Source organism: Gallus gallus, chromosome Z, assembly GCF_016699485.2.
Source record: "Gallus gallus isolate bGalGal1 chromosome Z, bGalGal1.mat.broiler.GRCg7b, whole genome shotgun sequence".
Lineage (NCBI taxonomy): Eukaryota > Metazoa > Chordata > Aves > Galliformes > Phasianidae > Gallus > Gallus gallus.
The window spans coordinates 37,450,069-37,469,209 of record NC_052572.1 but is presented as its reverse complement, the minus strand read 5'-3'; the positions used below and the strand labels follow the sequence as shown (position 1 = coordinate 37,469,209).

General features: G+C 40.4%; 2 protein-coding genes across 10 annotated transcripts in view; one reads left to right on the top strand and one right to left on the bottom strand.

The window, feature by feature from the left end:
* The window catches only part of OSTF1 (osteoclast stimulating factor 1), a 21,824-nt gene extending 11,196 nt beyond the window's left edge, over positions 1 to 10,628 (bottom strand). Inside the window, exons 1-4 of the mRNA NM_001031426.3 lie at positions 10,489 to 10,628; positions 3,571 to 3,617; positions 3,015 to 3,065; positions 2,863 to 2,926 (exon numbers count right to left, since the gene is read on the bottom strand). Of these exons, the coding sequence (NP_001026597.2) occupies positions 2,863 to 2,926; positions 3,015 to 3,065; positions 3,571 to 3,617; positions 10,489 to 10,522 (196 nt within the window). The 5' untranslated portion in view covers positions 10,523 to 10,628. The remainder of the gene's footprint in view (positions 1 to 2,862; positions 2,927 to 3,014; positions 3,066 to 3,570; positions 3,618 to 10,488) is intronic.
* Positions 9,999 to 19,141, top strand: NMRK1 (nicotinamide riboside kinase 1). Of its 9 annotated transcripts, none has more exons than XM_046905503.1 (10): positions 9,999 to 10,208; positions 11,672 to 11,745; positions 11,925 to 12,011; positions 12,435 to 12,525; positions 13,176 to 13,224; positions 14,604 to 14,775; positions 15,455 to 15,526; positions 16,479 to 16,585; positions 17,501 to 17,590; positions 17,960 to 19,141. In XM_046905503.1, exons 3-10 carry the CDS (start codon positions 11,983 to 11,985, stop codon positions 17,977 to 17,979), a joined length of 630 nt encoding a protein of 209 aa, XP_046761459.1. In that variant the 5' UTR covers positions 9,999 to 10,208; positions 11,672 to 11,745; positions 11,925 to 11,982; the 3' UTR covers positions 17,980 to 19,141. The 9 variants fall into 9 exon arrangements, with proteins under 9 accessions (XP_046761459.1, XP_046761460.1, XP_004949224.5 ...); XM_046905502.1 differs by lacking the exon at positions 9,999 to 10,208 and adding an exon at positions 10,849 to 10,917; XM_015280351.4 differs by lacking the exon at positions 9,999 to 10,208 and adding an exon at positions 10,849 to 10,932.

Sequence of the window (19,141 nt, the reverse complement as noted above, 5' to 3'; positions counted from 1 at the left end):
CCACAACATTCTCGTGGAGAAGCTGGCTGCCCACAGTTTGGATGGGCGTACGTTCCACTAGGTGAAATGATGGCTAGGTGGCCAGGCCCAAAGAGTTGTGGTCAATTGAGTTAAATCCAGTTAGCAGCCAGTCATGAGTGGTGTCCCCCAAGGCTCAGTACTGGGGCCACTTCTATTTAACATCTTTATTAACGATCCTGATGAGGGTATTGAGTGCACCCTCACTAAGTTTGCAGACAACACCAATTTGGGAGGGAGTGTTGAATTGCCTGAGGGGAAAGGCAATAGAGGGGTATAGGTTAAAGGCTTAGGGAGAAGTGGCTGGAAAGCTGCCTGATGCAAAGGGATCTTGGTGTACTGATGGACAATCAACTGAATATGAGCCAGCAGTGTGCGCAGGTGGCCAAGAAGGCCAATGGCATCCTGACGTGTATGAGAAATGGTGTGGTGAGCAGGACTATGGAAGTAATCCTGCCCCTGTACTTGGCATTGGTGAGGCCTCACCTCAAGTACTGTGTTCAGTTTTGGGCACCTCAGTACAGAAAGGACACGGAGGTGCTGGAGCAGGTCCAAAGAAGGGCAACAAGGCTTGTGAAGGGCTTGGAGAACATAACCTATGAGGAGAGGCTGAAGGAACTGGGGCTGTTTAGTCTGGGGAAAAGGAGGCTGAGGGAGACCTTACTGCTCTCTTCCAATATCTGAAAGGTGCTTACAGCAAGAGCGGGATTGGTCTCTTCTCACTGGTGACAGGATGAGGGGAAATGGCCTCAAGTTGCCCCAGGGAAGGTTTAGGTTGGATATCAGGAAACACTTCTTTACAGAAAGGGTTGTTAAGCACTGGAATAGGCTCCCCAGACAGGTGGTTGAGTCACCATCCCTGAATGTGTTTAAAAACCATTTGGATGTGGTGCTCAGGGACATGACTTGGCAGAGGGCTGTTAGAGTTAGGGTAGTATGGTTAGGTTGAGGTTGGACTCGATGATCTTTAAGGTCTTTTCCAACCTGAGTGATTCTGTGATTCTATGATAGCCAATGATGGAGGCTCTGGGGGATTGTGCGTTCTTTGTTTAAAATGAAAAATACTAGGAATATGTCTTCTTTTAATTTTTGCATAGACTTCTGTTCTGCTTACACATTAATTTTTTGCAAATACACACACATCTCTCTGGCCTGAAAATTACTGACTACTTGTGATTGGAACCCACCTCTGGAGGTCACTTGGTTCAACCTCCCTGCTCAAGCTGGGAGACCCAGAGCAGGGTGCCCAGGCCCATGTTTAGGCAGCAGTTGAAGATTTCCAAGAAAGAGACTACAATCTCATTGGGCAACCTGTACCAATGCTCTGTTACCTGCACGCTAAAGAAGTGCTTCCTGATGTACAAAAGGAACCTCATGTTCCTGTCTGTGACCTGGCACTAGGTACCACTGTAAAATACCCAGTTCCATCTTCTTTGCACCCTGCCTTCAGGTATTCATACATGTTAATAAGGTCCCACCTGAACCTTCTCTAAGAGAAGTCTTAGTTCCTTAAGCCCTTCCTCATAGGTGTGGAATCCCTTCATCATCTTCATGGCCTTTCACTGGACTTTTGCCAGCATGTCCATGCCTCTCTTGTGTGGCAAAGCCCAGAATTGCACACAATACTCCAAGTACAGTCTCAGCAATGCTGACAGAGGCTAAATGCTGCTTAGATAATTTTTCAGTAGAAGTTTTCCAAAATGATTACAGTAGAAACGCAGATAGAAATAGCTGTTGGTTTAAATATAGCACACTGCAACGTTCCAAGGAAATATGAACACAGGTAAGCATACTTAAATCATTATCTTCTATAACACAATTGCTCTGGCAGATGACAAGACCACAGTCAGTCTAGAAGTCACAATGTTGTTCTAAAAATGCAATTGCGTGCTAGGGTCCAAACAATTGCATTATAGGCTTCCACACACATCTCTACATATTTCTCCTTCAGGGCAGGAAATCATAGCACTGCTGTCATTATGTCTCCTGGTGAAGAAAGGGCAACACAAAGCAACCACACTGTTACCAAAATACCAACAGTTTTGATGCAATCTGTCATGTGACATAGCTACTCTGCCTACATTTCCGGGGAGGATTTAAAGAATTGTGTTAACTGTATTTGTGGCTTTTCAAAGTTATTTTAGTTGAACGTGAAAAAGCAATTACGATTCTGTCAAAGCAGAATTTTCTGTGGCTGCACAACTTCAGTAAAAAGCAACAAATGGCAAACAGAACAGTGAGGAAAAAGCAAACAAACAACAACAACAAAAAACAGCTGCCAGAGTATATCTACAGAGTTGCTAACAATCTGCTTTAGCTTCCTATGCATATACAGAGCTTACTTAACAATTTGAGTATTGATTTATTGATTAGCTTGGAAAGAAACAACCCCATGCTGTGTCAGACTTCTTGATCTCCAAGTCAGTGAAGGCTCTGCATGCCCATCATTAGGTTTACTTAGAAAAAACAACAGACAGGCTGAACAAATACAGTTGATAACGCTGATGAGAAAAATCTTAAAAATGAGAATACATTTATTACAGATATGAAGATGAGCTTTGTGTGTACTGTGTAGAACTCTATATTTAACTGCTTTTCCTCTCCCAACTAAAAGTATCTGCTCTCACACGCACATCCAGAAACATACACTTGGCAAACTCACAGCCTGTATGCTGCTGATGGATGGCAGTGATATTGTAGAAATATTCTGAAATACGCTGGTAGAGTACTGTTAAATGCCAGCATTTTTATCAGTTTCTGAAAGTAAGTATGTCAGTAATCTTCATATAGCCATTTCCTCTGACTGCAAATAATCTTACCAAAGGAAAATATTCTAGACATTACCATAGTTGCTTGGAATTAGTCCAGTTCTCCCTTTGCAAGTTCCTTTCCACCAATTTGTATCACTCTGGAGAGAAAGGGGAGAAGAGTTTAAAAGGGATATAATGCATCTCAGAAGCATTCAGATGTATGTGTATGGGATGTGTCAGACTTACCATGTCTGAGATGTAAATGATATCACCTTCTTCAAAGTACAGTTCATCTGGCTTAAATAAAATAAATAAATAAAGGTAAATAGAAATACAAGTATGTGTACTTAGGTAAAATAAGCACCTGTAAAGAGTATACTGAACATTTCTTTCAAAATACTAACACCTCTAATTCTATAGAAACTGGATAACTGCCCAACAGTCTGTAGCTTGACTTAATACTGTAGTTTGACTTGCCTGCAGCTAACTTTTTATATCTTTGATCTTCCTGAATGCTAAAGACAAACTGTAGCCTTTCCAACTGAAATATATCCCATGTTTGTTATCTTCTCCCCTTTTTCTTGTCTGTTCCCAGATTGTCAACACTCTCTCAGTTCTCAATTACCCTTGTTGCCTTTAGAAGAAAGGTCATATTTAAGAGTGAGTATCATTCTCATTCTTTTTTCATTGAAAAAGTAGTACAGCAAATCTGATAGTTCAACCTTGTCATAATTAAATAAGTGTTATTATGAATAAGTTTAAAAATAAGTCACCCCAATCCCTGAAGTCTAAATATACTTACCGTTCTGGGCTCAAATGTATATAGGGCCCTGAATACTTTAACCTGTCCTGAAAAAAAAAAAAAAAAAAAGAGAAAATAATTATGATGAACATTGTCTGAACATACTGCACCTACACATAGAACCCAAGTACAAGTAAATTCCTTTCCTTAGCTCTTAAATCTGCTTACTGAATGAGTCTGTGGCATGCCCACAGCAATGAAAGTGATGATGAAAGCAGTCAATCAAGAAGTATAGGTTCTGAAGGAAACGTATCAACTGATCAGACAAGTGTATGTTGCTTGTTCTGTACATCTTACACTGCCTTAATGGCCCACCATCTTGTCAGTATAAGTGCTGCCACTGATTTCTGGTGCAAAGTGTTGTTTCAATCATATGCAATAATCATAAGCTATACATATTTTTTCTTAATAGCATTTTAAATGCTTCAGAATTAAGAAAAAAAATAAAGAAACAAAACAATGACTGGTGTCTGCCATACATTCCTATAGTCATTTGTAATTGTTACTAATCAGGACAATAATGCAATGACACAGAAATCACTGCAGGATTTGAAGAAAGATGACGAACGGTCAGCAAGTCCTATTTATATCAGGTAAAGCAGACATGATATTCTGCTTAGATGCAGAAAATAAACTATAGTGCTTACAATACCTCTAAGTAGGTAATGTTTACTTCAAATAGGGCAGCAGCATAAAGGCCCAGAAAAAAAGAGATAGAAATTTAAACATGAAATCTTTTTTTATTCATTACCTACGTGAAAACGATCAAGAGAACAAACAAACAAACCAACAAACCAGAAAGTAATATATCATACTCCTAAGAGCTTCAGAATGAAACATCCAAATTGTGGCTGGAATTCAATTAAACACAAAAACAAACAACAACAACAACAAAAACAGACAAAGAAGAAGAGATAACAAACAACGATGTGTGGCACAAAGGGATATATGGTACATGGTACTGTTCCTTCTCCTAGGCTTTCTTATAAGGGTACAAAGATAAACAATTCATGATAGGACTGCACACAAAACCCTTTGAAGATTTCAACTATCATCCACCAAGTTTCAAGGTTTTACTTAAGTAAAAGAAGAAACTGAAGACTAAAAGGGAAGATAAAAAACGTTAAAAGGGGAAATAAGGAGATAGCAGAAGGCAAGGAAAAGCAAGAAATTTAGATTTGTGCTTTCAGTATACATTTCTGGTCATAACGCACTGCATCTGTAACAGTTTTAGAAAACAAGAAAAGAAGAAATGAAATGCAGATAAAAATGCTGTTGAGACATTGTTTAAATTGAAGACAATTTACTGTATGTGTGTGCACTACAATTTACAACAGAAATAAGAGCTATTTCCCCAAATGTCAAGACATAGCATCACAGCACAGCATACTCTAAAACACCTCTCTCTGTATCCGTATCTACAAAACTGTAGGTCTGGTGAACCTTAACTTTACAGCACTTCATCTGGGAATTAAGCACTACTAATTTCTGGCACTTTCAAATTATCTTTTAAATATTTAGCGATAAATAGGTACTAAAGCCTGCTTACAGTGGTGAATTTAAGAACTAAGAACAACAGGACTTACCACTTCACAGGAATTATGTTTAATGCAGAAAAAAAAAATCGGTCTGGAATATTTAAAATAACAAAATATAAGGACTAAGAGGGAATATTAAACTAGTATCTCTGTTCTGGAAGTAAACTGTCTTTTATTAGATCTGTGAGTAGCTGCATTCACTTGTATACAAGTACTTCCACTTAGAGATGCACATCCCCAGGCACGTGGACAAAATTACAGCTTTCACTGGCTGGTGTCCTTTGGAATTAATAAGCTCATGGTCAGAAAGTGCCTGAGGATGTGCTGAGCTCCTCTTTCCACTATTCACCACTTTGTGAGATTCCTGTAGGATACAGAACTAAGGTATAAGCAGTGATCTGAACTTCACAAAGCTAACAGACTGTACCTCCCAACCACGTATTTGTAAGACAAAACTAAAACTTGATATTTCAAGATACCGGGCAAACAGTAATGACTTTACAGTCTAGATACTTAATGACTATCCCTTCTAAAAATAAAATCAATCGATGTATAGTGCAGTGATACGTCCCACAACAAATATTTTCCTAATTGCAGGGACAAATTTGAATAGTCCTTTTCAGTCCCATACTTCTGCTGCAGGTCTGTCTTTTTCCCTTCTCAAAGGATTTGCATCAAACATCTGCAGTGTGACTGTGTGACAAAAAAGATATTACACATACTATGCTGACATACAAGCTAGGCATAGAAACTCCCCATGCCTCAATTTACCAAACTCTTGCTCAGCAATGCAGCGAGGTGAGTTGTCCTAAAATCCTCTCAATTCTTTAGGACAACTTCTCCTATAAAATACTATAATTAGGACAGGAAACAGGCAACTCAGATTTATCATATTGCCCTCTCTCAGGTAAAACTGATTTGTCAGCACGATCAATAGCAAATTAAATGCATGAAAATAAAGAAACTGAGTGCCTAACAGTAACAACAGTTGAAAAAAAAATGCAGCTTCTGATATGTACTGAGCTAGCATGATTGCTGTCAGGATTCACAGTGCAAAGTTTAAAAAAAGTTTTCTCAACAACCAGAAACATTTTGTTTCCTCCTATCAGTTCTGATGATTATTTTTAATTAATTGCAGCATAACAGGTCATTTTCAAAGACGTGCTAAGTGTCTCTGCAAGGAGGATCTAGTTTCTCAGTGATGGACGTCCTCCCCTCATCCCCCACCTCTCTTCTGTTCTTTTACCTCGGCTTCTCTACGCCATCATAAGATGCTACCATTAAAATTCCCTCTTCTACGTAGAGCATTTTCTACTTTCCTCTTTCTTGCTTTCATCTGTGAAAGAAGGAAGGCTGATTCTTGCATGGCATTATTTATTTAGATGTTTGTATGCCAGTTCCAGGGTCTATGTCAGTTTCAGAGTATCCTCCCAGAACACAATCCGTGCATTTTACTTTCTCTGAAGCAAGACAGGCACCTTCTTTTTGCTAAGTGCATTGGCAAGAAGTGCACTCAGCATTGGTCTGAGACCCTACAAAGGAACTACACAACCTGGCAACAGCATTTGGAAGGCAAGAAGTTCTGTCCATGAAGTAGTATTGTGTATAAACTACAGATCAGGATTTTTCATTATATGCTTGCTGTTTGCATTACTAGGGAAATAAATGTCCTTATCACAATAGGCATATCTTCAGAAATGTGCCATTTTCTTAGTACGTTAAGGGCAGGTGGAAACTTTTTCCTGGCTTTTCAGGAACTGAAAAATAAAGTACTTTACACTCAGACCTTCAAGGACTAAAGAGAGGGAGTATGTTTTACAAGACTGCTGCTTTAAATTTGGACTTTTGCTCAAGGCACACAGGCACAACAGAGTAGGAGACAGCATTTAAGTATTGTTTTTATTGAGGCAGAAAAGTGGAGGTCTGTTTGGAAAGCCACCTTCCACTTTTTAGCAGTATGTGTTAGAAAGGGGAAGTGCATATAAGACACGCAAATGGGAGAGCAGGAAGGGGTGTGTTTAGAGACACGCAGAAGAGAATCCAAAGAGCAGACCAGAACCAGTATAGATGACAAGCTAGGGTAGCCCTGCTACAATCACAGACCACACCTGACAGCATATTTGTTCTTTCTGCTCCACAGCATTTGTACACAGAAAATCAGAATTCAGCATATTCTCAGAGAAGATGCATGTGGGTGTATTCAACTTGCATTTGACCTGAAAAATTTCACAAATGAATTCTGACTAGCACAGTATGATGTTGAAATCTATTTATTACTAGTTTAATTTTTGCAAATACAAAGAACACCCTCACTTGTAGGAGGCTTGTTTGTGGCTCGAGAAGCTTGCAGTAAACTGAATCGTTAGGGTCAGAAATGCAAATTTAGCATTCACGTTTGTGCTGCTTAATAGTTCTGCTGACGTCTCCCACATATGAATTCACAACTGTAGCATAACTCCCCAAACTCACACACCCACTTCTCCCCAGCTAACAGAAACCCTTCTGTGACTACACAAGGAGACGACCCAGGGTGACAGACTGTTGAGACCTTAGGGATGCCATTCAGCATAGATCTTCTGCTCCCGTGAATGGCAACTGCCACAGCTTCTGCTTTACCTCAGTGATGTGAAAGAAACTGACTGTGGTTCAAACTAAGTATTTATATTCAGAATTCTATTTTTAACTTAGAAAACTGCCAAGGCTGTAAAAGCAACAAACCTACTTTAAGGTAGTGTCCCTTCATGTTACACACACTATGCTTCCTTCTTCCTCACTTCCTCTCAACTGGAATCACTTTAAACTGTAATTTCTTTCAGACAAAGACTTGCCTTTCTCTGTAAAACTTAAGTGTTGTGTGGACTTTGGCCCAAGATCAACAAACCTTGCTTTATCTGGAGAACACAAAAGTAATAAAGGGTTTTTAAATTAAAAAGAATAAAAATATAAACAATAACATTTCCAGCTTCCTAAGAGCTCTCACTGCACCCCATATAAGGCCCTATCCAAAAATGCATAGCCACCATCATTCAAGGAGACAACTAGGAGTCAGTGCAGCTTGCTAGGTTCAAAAGACTTAAGTAACTTTTGTAATTAGAATTAACATAAGACACAGAATGTTTAGGAGGTTAATGAACTCTAAAAAGAATAATGTTGTTTGAGATATCAATAGAGCTTTTAACGGATGGAGGGGAAATCCTACTCTTGCATAATGCTGATCTAGAAGAAAGCTTCAATTATTTTCAGCTCTCACTTCACTCCTCTGTATCTCCAATAGCAAGTTTGAATAGGGGGAAAAAAAAAAAGAAAAGAAAAAGGCTTTCAAACTAGTACAAAAAGCTCCAGCAGAAAAGCAAAGGGAGAAGCTTGTTTTAAAGGGAAGTCTCAGAACACTAAAAATTAAAAGTTTCCCAAAGCCATGAAAAACAGTCACAGCTTCTTACTCAAGGGCTAACCACAGGCCCCAGAATACAGGCTCAAGAGCTGACAAACATTATTAGATGATTTTCTTTAATCTATTGATGTCAAAACCTTCTCCTTCACAACTGAAACCCAATGCACTGCCCGTGCAGCCAGATTATGACAATGAAAGAGCCTTCTATCATATAAAAATCTCACAGGTACTGAAAAAAAAAACCCTCACCTGTACCTAATATTTTTCCCTTCGCACATCCTGTTTTGCACACTTTCAAAGCACCATCCGGGCATTCATATGTAATTTTAATCTTCAACAGTCCTGTTGAACGTACTTGCTGTTTCAGAAGTGAATATAACACTAAACACACTTCCTTGCCACCAGCTCTATCTCCTTCCATCTCCATGTAGTTTGCACATTTTCTTCCTGAACATTTCTTAAAGGACTACAGCAGCCAAAGCCTTATTCTTTCTTCTACCTGGTCGAATTGTGACCATCTGCATCCAAAGTCTTATTTTTTCTTCTATCTGCTTGAATTGTGGCATGGCAAGCAGATTGCTGCTTTGGGACAATGCTGGGATGGTTTGCAGACTGGATACCAGACAACAGTCAGTGAAGAAAAAATAACACAGCTTGAGCAAATGAACCAAGAAGACGTTTCCCCACCTGCAGCCTAGAAGTTGGTAACAAATAGGGCATTATGCTACTCTGGCTTCAGCACACACAGACTCCATGTTTATGTCTTTAAGTCAGTACACTTCAATGCCTACAACCTCCATGAAATTCAATGGCGCTGTTAAAAGCGTAACTGATATTACAAAAGCAGACAGACAAAATATTCTGGAGGAAGCCAGAAGACGACCTCTCCCTGAAAATGACTTGGGGGAAAAAACAAACAAACAAAAAAACAACTCTGCAATAGCATCTGTAAAGACTTTCCTTCTTCAAAAAGGAGGGACCCCATAAAACGACTTTCGTGACCCCTGAGAGCCACTACCAAGAAAGTTCTACCCTCTTCCTCTTTCTTCTTCAGCCATTTATTTCCATCCACTTCCTTTTGCTGTGTCAAGTGATCATGTGGTAAACCAGATCGGCAAGTTCATTAGAACATGAAAATAACCTGAACGCGAGCAGGACCCCGCAGTGCCAGAGCACCAGCCCAGCCTGCCGTGCCACCGAACTGAAGGACAGAGTGACAGTGAGGGCGCAGAGAGCCCGCCTGTCTGGCAGCAGCCTGCGTCTTACCACAGCCTGCACCCCGCCAAGCTGGGGATGCCCAGAATTAGACACAGAACGTCTGAGTCAGTACGATAGCTCCGCAAGCCTCGACAGAGCAAACCCCTGAATTCCCTAAGATTCTTACGCTGAGCCTAACCAATCATTTTGCAAATCGGAGAATTGAGTAACTGCTTGACTGGAAAAAAATTCCTCTTCCTGCGTATCTGGCTGCTAAAAGCAGCACCACACCCTTCTCATGTCCCGGAAGCCCACGCAGCTCTTCACGCACATTCCCAGCGGGCAACCGCAGTGTCGGGGGCTCCTATCGCTGCCTTTTCTCTATTTCAGGTCAACTCAGAAAGATGCTCAGCGTGTGCGAGACCAGAGGAAACTGTCACATGGAAGAAGTTCTGAGGCTTTAACAGATCAGCAGAAGGCGGAGGATGACGGACTGAGTGCTCCTGAGCCCGGTCAGCACTGTTTTTACAAGACCCTGCGATTCGCTATGAGTTTTGAGAAGCGCAGCTCCGCGCGGCGTGCCCGAGGACAGACCCGCAGCGCTCGGGCGGCGCCGAGGTTAATGGCGGCGGGACGGGGAGAGGCGGGAGCCGCCAGTTCTGACAGCCCGAGCGCCGCTCCCCCGCCGTCCACGTGTCAGCCGGCACCGGGCCGTCCGCGCCCACGGCGGCCCCGCGCTGACAGCGAGAACAGGGGAGGGCGGCGGGCCTAGCCGTAGGGACCCTCCCTTACCTGGCTTGGCGGGCTTGGGCGGTGGCTTGGACATGGCTGCGGCAGGACCTGACGGGCTGCGCAGGTGCCTCGGGGTGGTGGGGCAGAGCGGGGCGAGCCGCTCCGGACTGCTGTGCACGGTGAGCGGCGACAGCTGCGGGAAGGAAGGAAGGAAGGGAGGGAGGGGACGGGCGGACGGGCGGCCACCGGTACTCTGCGCAGCGCAGCGCCCCACAGCGGCAGCAGCGAACAGTCCACCAATCCGCAAACACCCCGCAGCCAATCGCTGCCTCTCTCTCCTTTCCCTGATGGGAAGAGCACGGGGAAGTGGGGGCGGCCAATCGGGGAGGGCGGCCTGAAGAGCAGCCAATCGGACCGCGCGGTGTCGGAGGGGGCGGGGCTCGCTCCATGATGGCTGGGCCGCCGGAGGGCGGCGAGCGGCGGCGTAGGGTGGGGTTTGACTGGGTGCGTGGGTTTGCGCCGAGCTGAGCGTCCCCGGGTCACTTCCTCCCGTGTGGGAGCCTTTGGGGCGGGGTGGCTTGTTTGGATGCTGTCGTTGCACGTTTAATGCTCAGCCCGAGTCAGCTCTGGTGAGGGAGCTGCCGTGGAACTTCAGTCGGCCCTTAAAAGAGGCCGAGTTAACTTCGGAGTTGCGTGCTGTGATGCTGGAGGCCGGTTTGCCTTCGCAATTCGTGTTGTGCGTTGTTCTGAGAGAGGCAGAGTTGGTGTTCTTTTTTTTTGTCATGGCGTTTTATTTTCCCGAAGTTTGGGATTAAGTTTGGTCTAGCCGGTGATGTAAGCTGAGTCCAAAGCTCAGCACGTGTGCCCAGGTGTTACTTGGTTTGTGCCGCAGCGTTTTTTGTGGGACAAAGGCTAATCCCCCAGAACACGGACCTCAGTGACTGTTCAGTTGGAAAATAGCATTGGGGTTTTTGCAGATCGTGTTTAATCTTATCCTGAGAGCAGGCAATCTGTTTACACTGTCCGCATAGACAGCCCATGCCATAAACACACTGAATCACGGAATCGGGGAGTTACTGGATTTTTGGAACATCCTTCCTCCCTCAGCACGTCACTGTTTTTTGGGTTTCTTTTTAATTGGCTTTTTTTGTTGTTGTTTGTTTTTCCACCTCAGCACCTGTTTACCCAGTCATTTGGATACTGTTAATGATTGAGCTAGGATTGTGTTGTTTTTTTTTTCCAGATACTTCTTTGCTAATCAGTAGCGGTAGAACTGAATCTCAGAGTTCTCCTCAAGTTCATTAAATACTGTCTAAGGTAAAACGCACAGAAATCTGTGATGCAGCGTCTGTGTTGGAGGGTTTTGTTAGCGTTTGAACAAGCAGTTGAGGTTCTAACAGTAGGTTTGTGGGGCAAGAAGAGAAAAAGGACAGAAAAAAAAGGCTTGTCTGTAACTGGAATTTCTTAATTACTGCTGTTCTTTTTGCTGAATTCAGAGTCTTCGTTGACTCTGTTTCTGATAGTGGAAAGGAAGAACTGGAGAGAAAACAAGCAATGAAAATACTGGTGATTGGCCTTGGTGGGTAAGTATTTTAAAACTAAATTTCCTCTACAGCTCAAGACTAGTCTTCCCCTCAGAGTGAACTGTGGTGTAATTTATACCTCTGAATGGATCATTTTTGAAAATAGCTTACAAATACAGCATATTATGGTCTTCTTTAATGTGTAACTCCTAGGAAATTATTCCTGCTTCTATTGGAGAACTCGGGTACCGCTTCTAATTTCTTTCTTGTTGCTGTTCCATTTACTCTACAAAAGCTGTTCGAACTTGACAGAAAATTTCAAGAGTGTATTTAATGTTAATTAACCTCTTGGAGGTGGGGAGAGAGAGGAGTGAATGGCGTCTCTGTAGTTTACGCTATTTATGTAGAGGTGTGTGTGCACAGGTGTGTATATGTCTAAAAGAGAGATGTTGTCTGATACAGTTTCTGTGTTTTCCAACTCAGAGTTACAAATGGAGGAAAAACAACGTTGGCAGAAAAGCTTAAGAAACTGCTTCCAAACTGTGATACCCTCTGTCAGGATGACTTCTTTAAGGTAATGGTATTGATCAAAAGACTTGATCTGTAGATGTGGACTTGAATAGATGTTAGTATAGTTTCTACTCTTTCCAATTCTCTGTTAATGGACTGTTAGAATGGATGCTGCTGAAAGTAAGGTTAACTTTGTCATGGTAATTGAGCTTTCAGTGGCCAAAACCACTGAGTATACTCAGCAAAAGAAATTGACTGTATTTTTGATACTTATTCAAAGTAAGGACTGGGTGTATGCTGGATACATTTTTGAAGATACCCTGTGCTAAGAGAGTTAATGGTATTTGTTTTGTTTACCCTACTGCTATGCAGCAGTATGTAGCTCTTCATTTCCTAAAGCAAAAAAGGAAAGAAAAATCAAAACTTTTGTATGAATATCAAAGTTCTGTGCTAAAGAGGTTGAACATGTTCTTATTTCTGAAAGGTGAATTTCTAGTGAACTTAAAAGTGAAGATTTGGAGGATTTGTTGTTGCAAATGATTTGTGTTTGTATTATATTTTAATAGCTTTATGCAGCATTTAAAGTTTGAAGACAAATTTATCAGTTAGGATACAAATGTGTATACCCTCATGTTTGTAACTGAAGAAAACAGACCTGTGTAAGAGCTTATAAAAGCACAATTGAAAATTATGTTGGTTTTTTTTTCTCTTTAGCCAGAGTCTGAAGTAGAAACAGACGAGCGTGGGTTTAAGCTGTATGATGGTCAGTAACTTTGACTTCTTGTTGTGTTGTGCTGAGCACTTGGTTCCCCATCTCTTCTAAGCAAGCAACTCCTCTGTTCCGTGTCTGTTCTGAGCAGGGTTGTAAAAAAATGACGCAGAGCAATCCTTCAGTTTCTCTCACCTCAGTGAGATAAAAACAGAAAACTTGTTGAATGAGTAAACTACTGAAGCTGGTGCTTGTCTTTCCCTTTCCTCGTTTTAATCTTCTAGAGTTGCATTTGGTCCAGTAGCAGTGGTTCAGCTCAATTAAAAGTCTCTTGACTTGCAGCACTGGCATAAGCTAAACCTCATTACTTGCTATGTGGTGATGGATTTTTTTTCACATTAATAACTGATAAGATATCTTGACGATATTGTCTCTTTCCTTATTATGTTCCAAATCAGATAAGATTGTGTCTGATCCAGACACCTTTATCTCATGTCAGATCTTACACAGAGATCAGAATGGTTCCAAATTCAGACTTACTGCTGGCTCAACATGCCGGTTTAGTTGTGGGAACTTCCAGACCTAGATCTACTTTCTGCCAGTGCCCTGTTTCAGGTCATGGCTAGTTACAAACAGTTGATTATTAGTTAGTCTCTTCTGATGCTTGGTGATTGCAAAATGTATTATTCTGAGCATTGTCCAGAACTTTGAATTGTAGCTGAAAACTGACTTTCATCAGTTAATGCAGTCTGGCTCAGATTCTACACTAAACAAAGGCAGAATGTGAAACCGGATGAGAAAGTTCATCTTTCTGGTCTTAATGCTGCTCTTAAATATTACTTTAAAGTTTGTATCCAAAGTCTGCCTTCTGGATACAGTTCAGTAACTTATGTGACATCTAACTCTGGGCAGAACCATGTGCTACATCATAATATTTTACTTTTTATGCCATCCTCTGAGTCCAAGCCACCCCTCCCCACCATCCAAATATCTACAACTGGGAGGGAAAAAAAAAAAGGCAAAGGATTTTTGAACCCCGTTCCTTGCTTTGTTTAAGTGATAACTGACAGAAAGCTAGAAGTCTGGGCTAAGTATTTACAGGTTCTATGGAACAGGATGGCAGTCCATGCATTTTCTTCCAAAGGAAAAAAGGCTGTGAGGTGAATTCACAGACTTTTTGTTGTCACATGGTTCTGAAAGACCACACCCACCAAATGTATCCCAGTCATGGGGCAAGGATTTGTTTCAAGGTATCACCAGTTGCAAACTGAAATTACTTACACACCTAAGAGACTTGTAGGGGTAATAGCATTCCCTTTCATTAATAGTTATATGTAGATTAATTGTTTCTTACCGATCTAGGTTAATGATGGCACTTTTTCTTTTTTAGCTCTTCTTTTCTAATGTGCACCTAACATTTTGTTTTCATCTAGTACTTGATGCCCTCTATATGGATGAAATGGTGAAAACTATTCACAATTGGATGAAAAGCCATACAAGCTCAGGTGTTGCGACTGAAGAACCAATGGACACATGTAACAGTCTGAAGATGACAGAAGATGTTTATATTTTGGTTGTTGAAGGCTTTCTGCTGTATAATTATGAGTAAGTAGTAATATGTAAATTGGTATATTAAAAGCTGCTCTAAAAAGAGGGTACTAAACATAAGCATTCCAGTTTGTATCAGAAATAGTGTTACCATGAGGAGCAGGGAAGCGATCATCCCTCTGTACTCAGCACTGGCGAGGCTGTATCTCATGTACTGTATTCAGTTTTGGGCCCTCACTACGAGAAGAACGTTGAGGCTCTGGAGCATTTTCAGAGAAGGGCAAAGAAACTAGTGAGGGGTCTGGAGCACAGGCCTTATGGGGAGTGGCTGAGGGAGCAGGGATTGTTTAATCTGGAGAAGAGGAGGCTCAGGGAAGACCTTATAGCTCTCTACAACTACCTGAAAGGAGGCTGTTTTGAGGTGGGGATTGGCCTCTTCTCCCATGTAACTACAGTGATAGAATGAGAGGAAATGGCCTCAAGTTGAGCCAGAGGAGATTCAGGGTGAACGTTAGGAAGAGCTTCTCCAAGAGAGAGGTCAGAGTCTGGAATGGGCTGCCTGGGGAGGTGGTAGAGTCGCTGTCCATGGAGGAATTTAAATATTTAAATGTGGTACTGAGGGACATGGTTTAGTGGGAAATATTGATGATAGGTGGGTGGTTGGACTGGATGATCTTAGAGGTCTTTTCCAACCTTGGTGATTCTATGATTCTGTGATTCTATATTACTGTCTTAGGCCACTTAATGAACTCTGGAATAGAAGATACTTTTTGACCCTTCCTTATGAAGAGTGTAAAAGGAGAAGGAGGTAAGATTATTTGGTTGTTGTTCACAGATGGTGACTGTATACCCTAACCTGAACTCTGCTTTTTTTTTTTGGTATCAGCTTTTCTTTAGCACTTAATAGATATAACAGCTGATTCCCAGGCAACACCCTGTGGGTATTTAGCAAACATTAACAAAAACATGTGGAGAAGTGTTGTTTGTTTTTGTTTTGTTTTTGTATATATTATAATGTTAAATGTTTTACAAGCACTAAAACAGAATTTGTTGTCCAGAAAAACTATTTAGATTACCAGCTAAATGATAGAGTTAAACTAATGTAAAATGAGGGGGGGGGAGGGGGGAACATGCAGCTGTACCTTATGATTAATGTTAAAGTACCAATCTTTATGCATGGGTTTGTTTGTTTGTTTTCTTTTTTCCCTCCTATATGCTTCATTTAGACTGTGTGTGAGTTACATTGCAAATTTGATTTGGAATATTGAGCTTATGACTGACTTGGCTCCAGATTTGAAACACCATTGTGTGCTTGGAGCAATACATTTGCACAAAATCAAAATCAGCTGTCTGAGTCAAGCAATTCTCCACTCAGTTGTCTTTAGCTGACTGCACTTTCTTGGTTCTTGACTAGATTTGCCCTTCAGGAGTTTAGTATCTGAATTGCTAGTGAATTAAAACTTGAGAAACCTTTGTCAATAAAAAGAAGAAAAAGGTAATTTCCTTGGGTAAAACTTTCAATATAGCTTAGTTTATATGTAATATATTTTTCAGTTAAACTCCTTCTACATTGTCTTTAATTTAATTTGATTGGCAGAAATAGGTTAGCAAGAACTCATATTACAGATTGTATTATAACAAAGTAGCTTCCTTTGTTCCAGTAGTTACGCAGCTTCCTTGCTTCTGTATATTTTTTAATATCACTGGGTTGGGAGTGTAATGTAAAACTTGCATAGGAAAGCACATATGTTTCTGTGTAGCACCAGAGTCTATCAGCCAGCAGATACACCCGGGTACTTCGATGGACATGTGTGGCCTATGTACCTGAAATATAAAAATGAAATGGAAGAAAGTGCAAGTAACATTGGTATGATATCATTAATTTTAAACATATAAAGTTATTAAATGTGTCACATTTCTGGATTTTGTTTGGTTGTCAGTGGTATTTTCTGTAAGGGACGAAATTTTCATCAAATATTATTGTGACGCTTGCACAACAGGTTTTGACCTTTCTGTTGTTGTGGGTATTTTTGTTTGTTTTGTTGGTGTTTTTATTTAAGTCTTTAAGGTTGTATCTTTTTATTTTTCTAAATAATTATGAGTTTAAAAAAAATAAACTTTTTGATCACTACGTCCACTAACAAGCTAGTTTGCATGTGCATGTGTGCATACATGTCTATGACTAACCCAGAAACTTGTGAGACAGAATCTGATGCATGAAAATCCTGTATGAAGTCCTGTTAAAAGCTATGGGACATTTCACAAGTACTTTTTGGTACATACTATATACAGACACTAGTCTTGTCAAAGTAGTGACAAATGTGGTGGTACTGTGAGTCTGTGCGATGTTTGCACTCACACAGCTCTTGGAGCTGCCTAATTCTGGTCTGAGTCTCAGGGAAAAGAGGTCAGGTGGCTGTTTCATCAGCATGCAGGGCACTGCTGCTTACTGTGCAGTGAGAATGAGAACTGCAGTGTCCTTCCTTAATTTGCTCAAACCCTCAGGCTGAGGAAGAACCTGTAACTTCCTCCTGCACAGGAACCTTTGTGTTGAATTATTCCAGCTCTACTGTCCTAATGTTATTACCATAACTCTTTTTGAGATTTTTGTACTTTAAATATTTGTAAACTAATTATTAACTGGAATACTTGTACACTGTATTACTTTCTAACATCCAAACTGAATTTTGGAAAGAAGTAGAGGGTTGCACTGTTCTTGCTTTTTATTTTTTCATCTCAGTGTTTAAACTAGTTTAATGATTTTTTTTTTCTTTTTTCTCAGTTTATTTAGATGGAACTAAATCCCAAGAGGAGCTTTTATCCTATGTGTATAATGATATAATACAGGAATTAAAAAAGCTGAGAGAAGGAAGTAAGTGATTTTATTGGAAATTGAATTTGCTTATAGAATTCCAAGCTCTGTATGGAAATGCTGCAAGGATTAAATAGATCTGTTGTCACCCTGTATAAACATATTAGAGACCTTGTATGAATTTGCCTTATTCATATATGCCTTATACATTTTTACTCTGTCTTAATAAAATATATCTTTCAAGTTCACTGAAATTAGATTTTGTTAAATAATAGGTGAATTCACTGCTATCTACTAATCAAAGAAGAAAAGTAAAATGAGACAAAGCATAAATGAAAGATGTGTCTTGGTGGTAGTTTCAAGTATATGGTGATGTCACATGCAAACACAGAAATGACACAAGTTAAATGTGTGTACTTTTTATTTCAGATCAGCAAGTCACAGCGTGATAAAGCAGAATGCCTCAGTTAGGTCTGATGCTAATTGAAAGCCCGAGGACTGTGGTACTTGGCAAGACAACCAACTGGGCAGGTGCCCATGTTTATGTCCATACAACATGTTTATAGTTCATACAACACAAGTGGATTTGTAGCTAAAGTTCTAGCTCTGTAACCCTCAGATGTTAAGTGCCAACGACGTAGTATTCTTTAGAATTCCTTCCGTCAGCTGTGCTGTGACTGACCTTAATATGTGATTGAATGTGTATATTCTAAAGAAGATATTTTTGTACACCATACTAAACTGTAAAGATGCAGTTCTGCTGGATCAATAAGCATATTTGAATGTTCGTAAAGTCATTGGATTACAATGATAAAAAGCTATTTAATATGTTAGAAGTAATTACTGATGAACACAGTTAGAGGAACTAGCTACAAGCTGTCACAATAGTAATTTTAAGATTCAATGAGCAGTCTGACAGCTTATACAGTAACTGAATCTGTTACTGAATGTGTTGTAGCTGGACTCATGTAAAGCTGCTAAAGCCTATGTAGTATTTCTCAAGTAATCTGCATATTTGGACCAGCTCAGAATGGGTATTTTAAAAAGAAAGATTGTTGGGAAATTGTGAAGGAATAAGATGCCAGAATGAGGACACATCACTAACAGTATTAACTACATGTATTATGAAAAGATTTAGGTTTAAAATGGGGTGAAGTGCAAGACAATAAAAGCATGCTTCGGGGAAGAGGATGTAAGAAATATTTCTTGTTAATTTGCAGAAATCAGGATGAAATTTTACTTATAAAATTATTCAGAAAGCAGGTATGCTAAATATATGTTAAAACTTTATTACAGGATTTGTGTGTATATATATTTAGATGAACCAGGAAACAAGGAGATTTAGTAACCTTTGGTGGTAGGGTGAATAAGCCCTTACTTTTTCTTTATGATCTCTTGCAATGTTATCAGCCAAAATGAAAATCTATCTGCAGACATGAAAAGCAAAGGATGAGCTATATTACTTACTACAATTCAGCTAAACTGATTGTGGTGATTGAAAGGTGTTACTTTACTGCTAACAGTGTTAAAGTGTCTTGAGACTGGGAAAAACAGAGGCCTTAAAGTGAGCGATGTAAATTTGTGTCTAAAATAAAGAACTTCCAGATACTA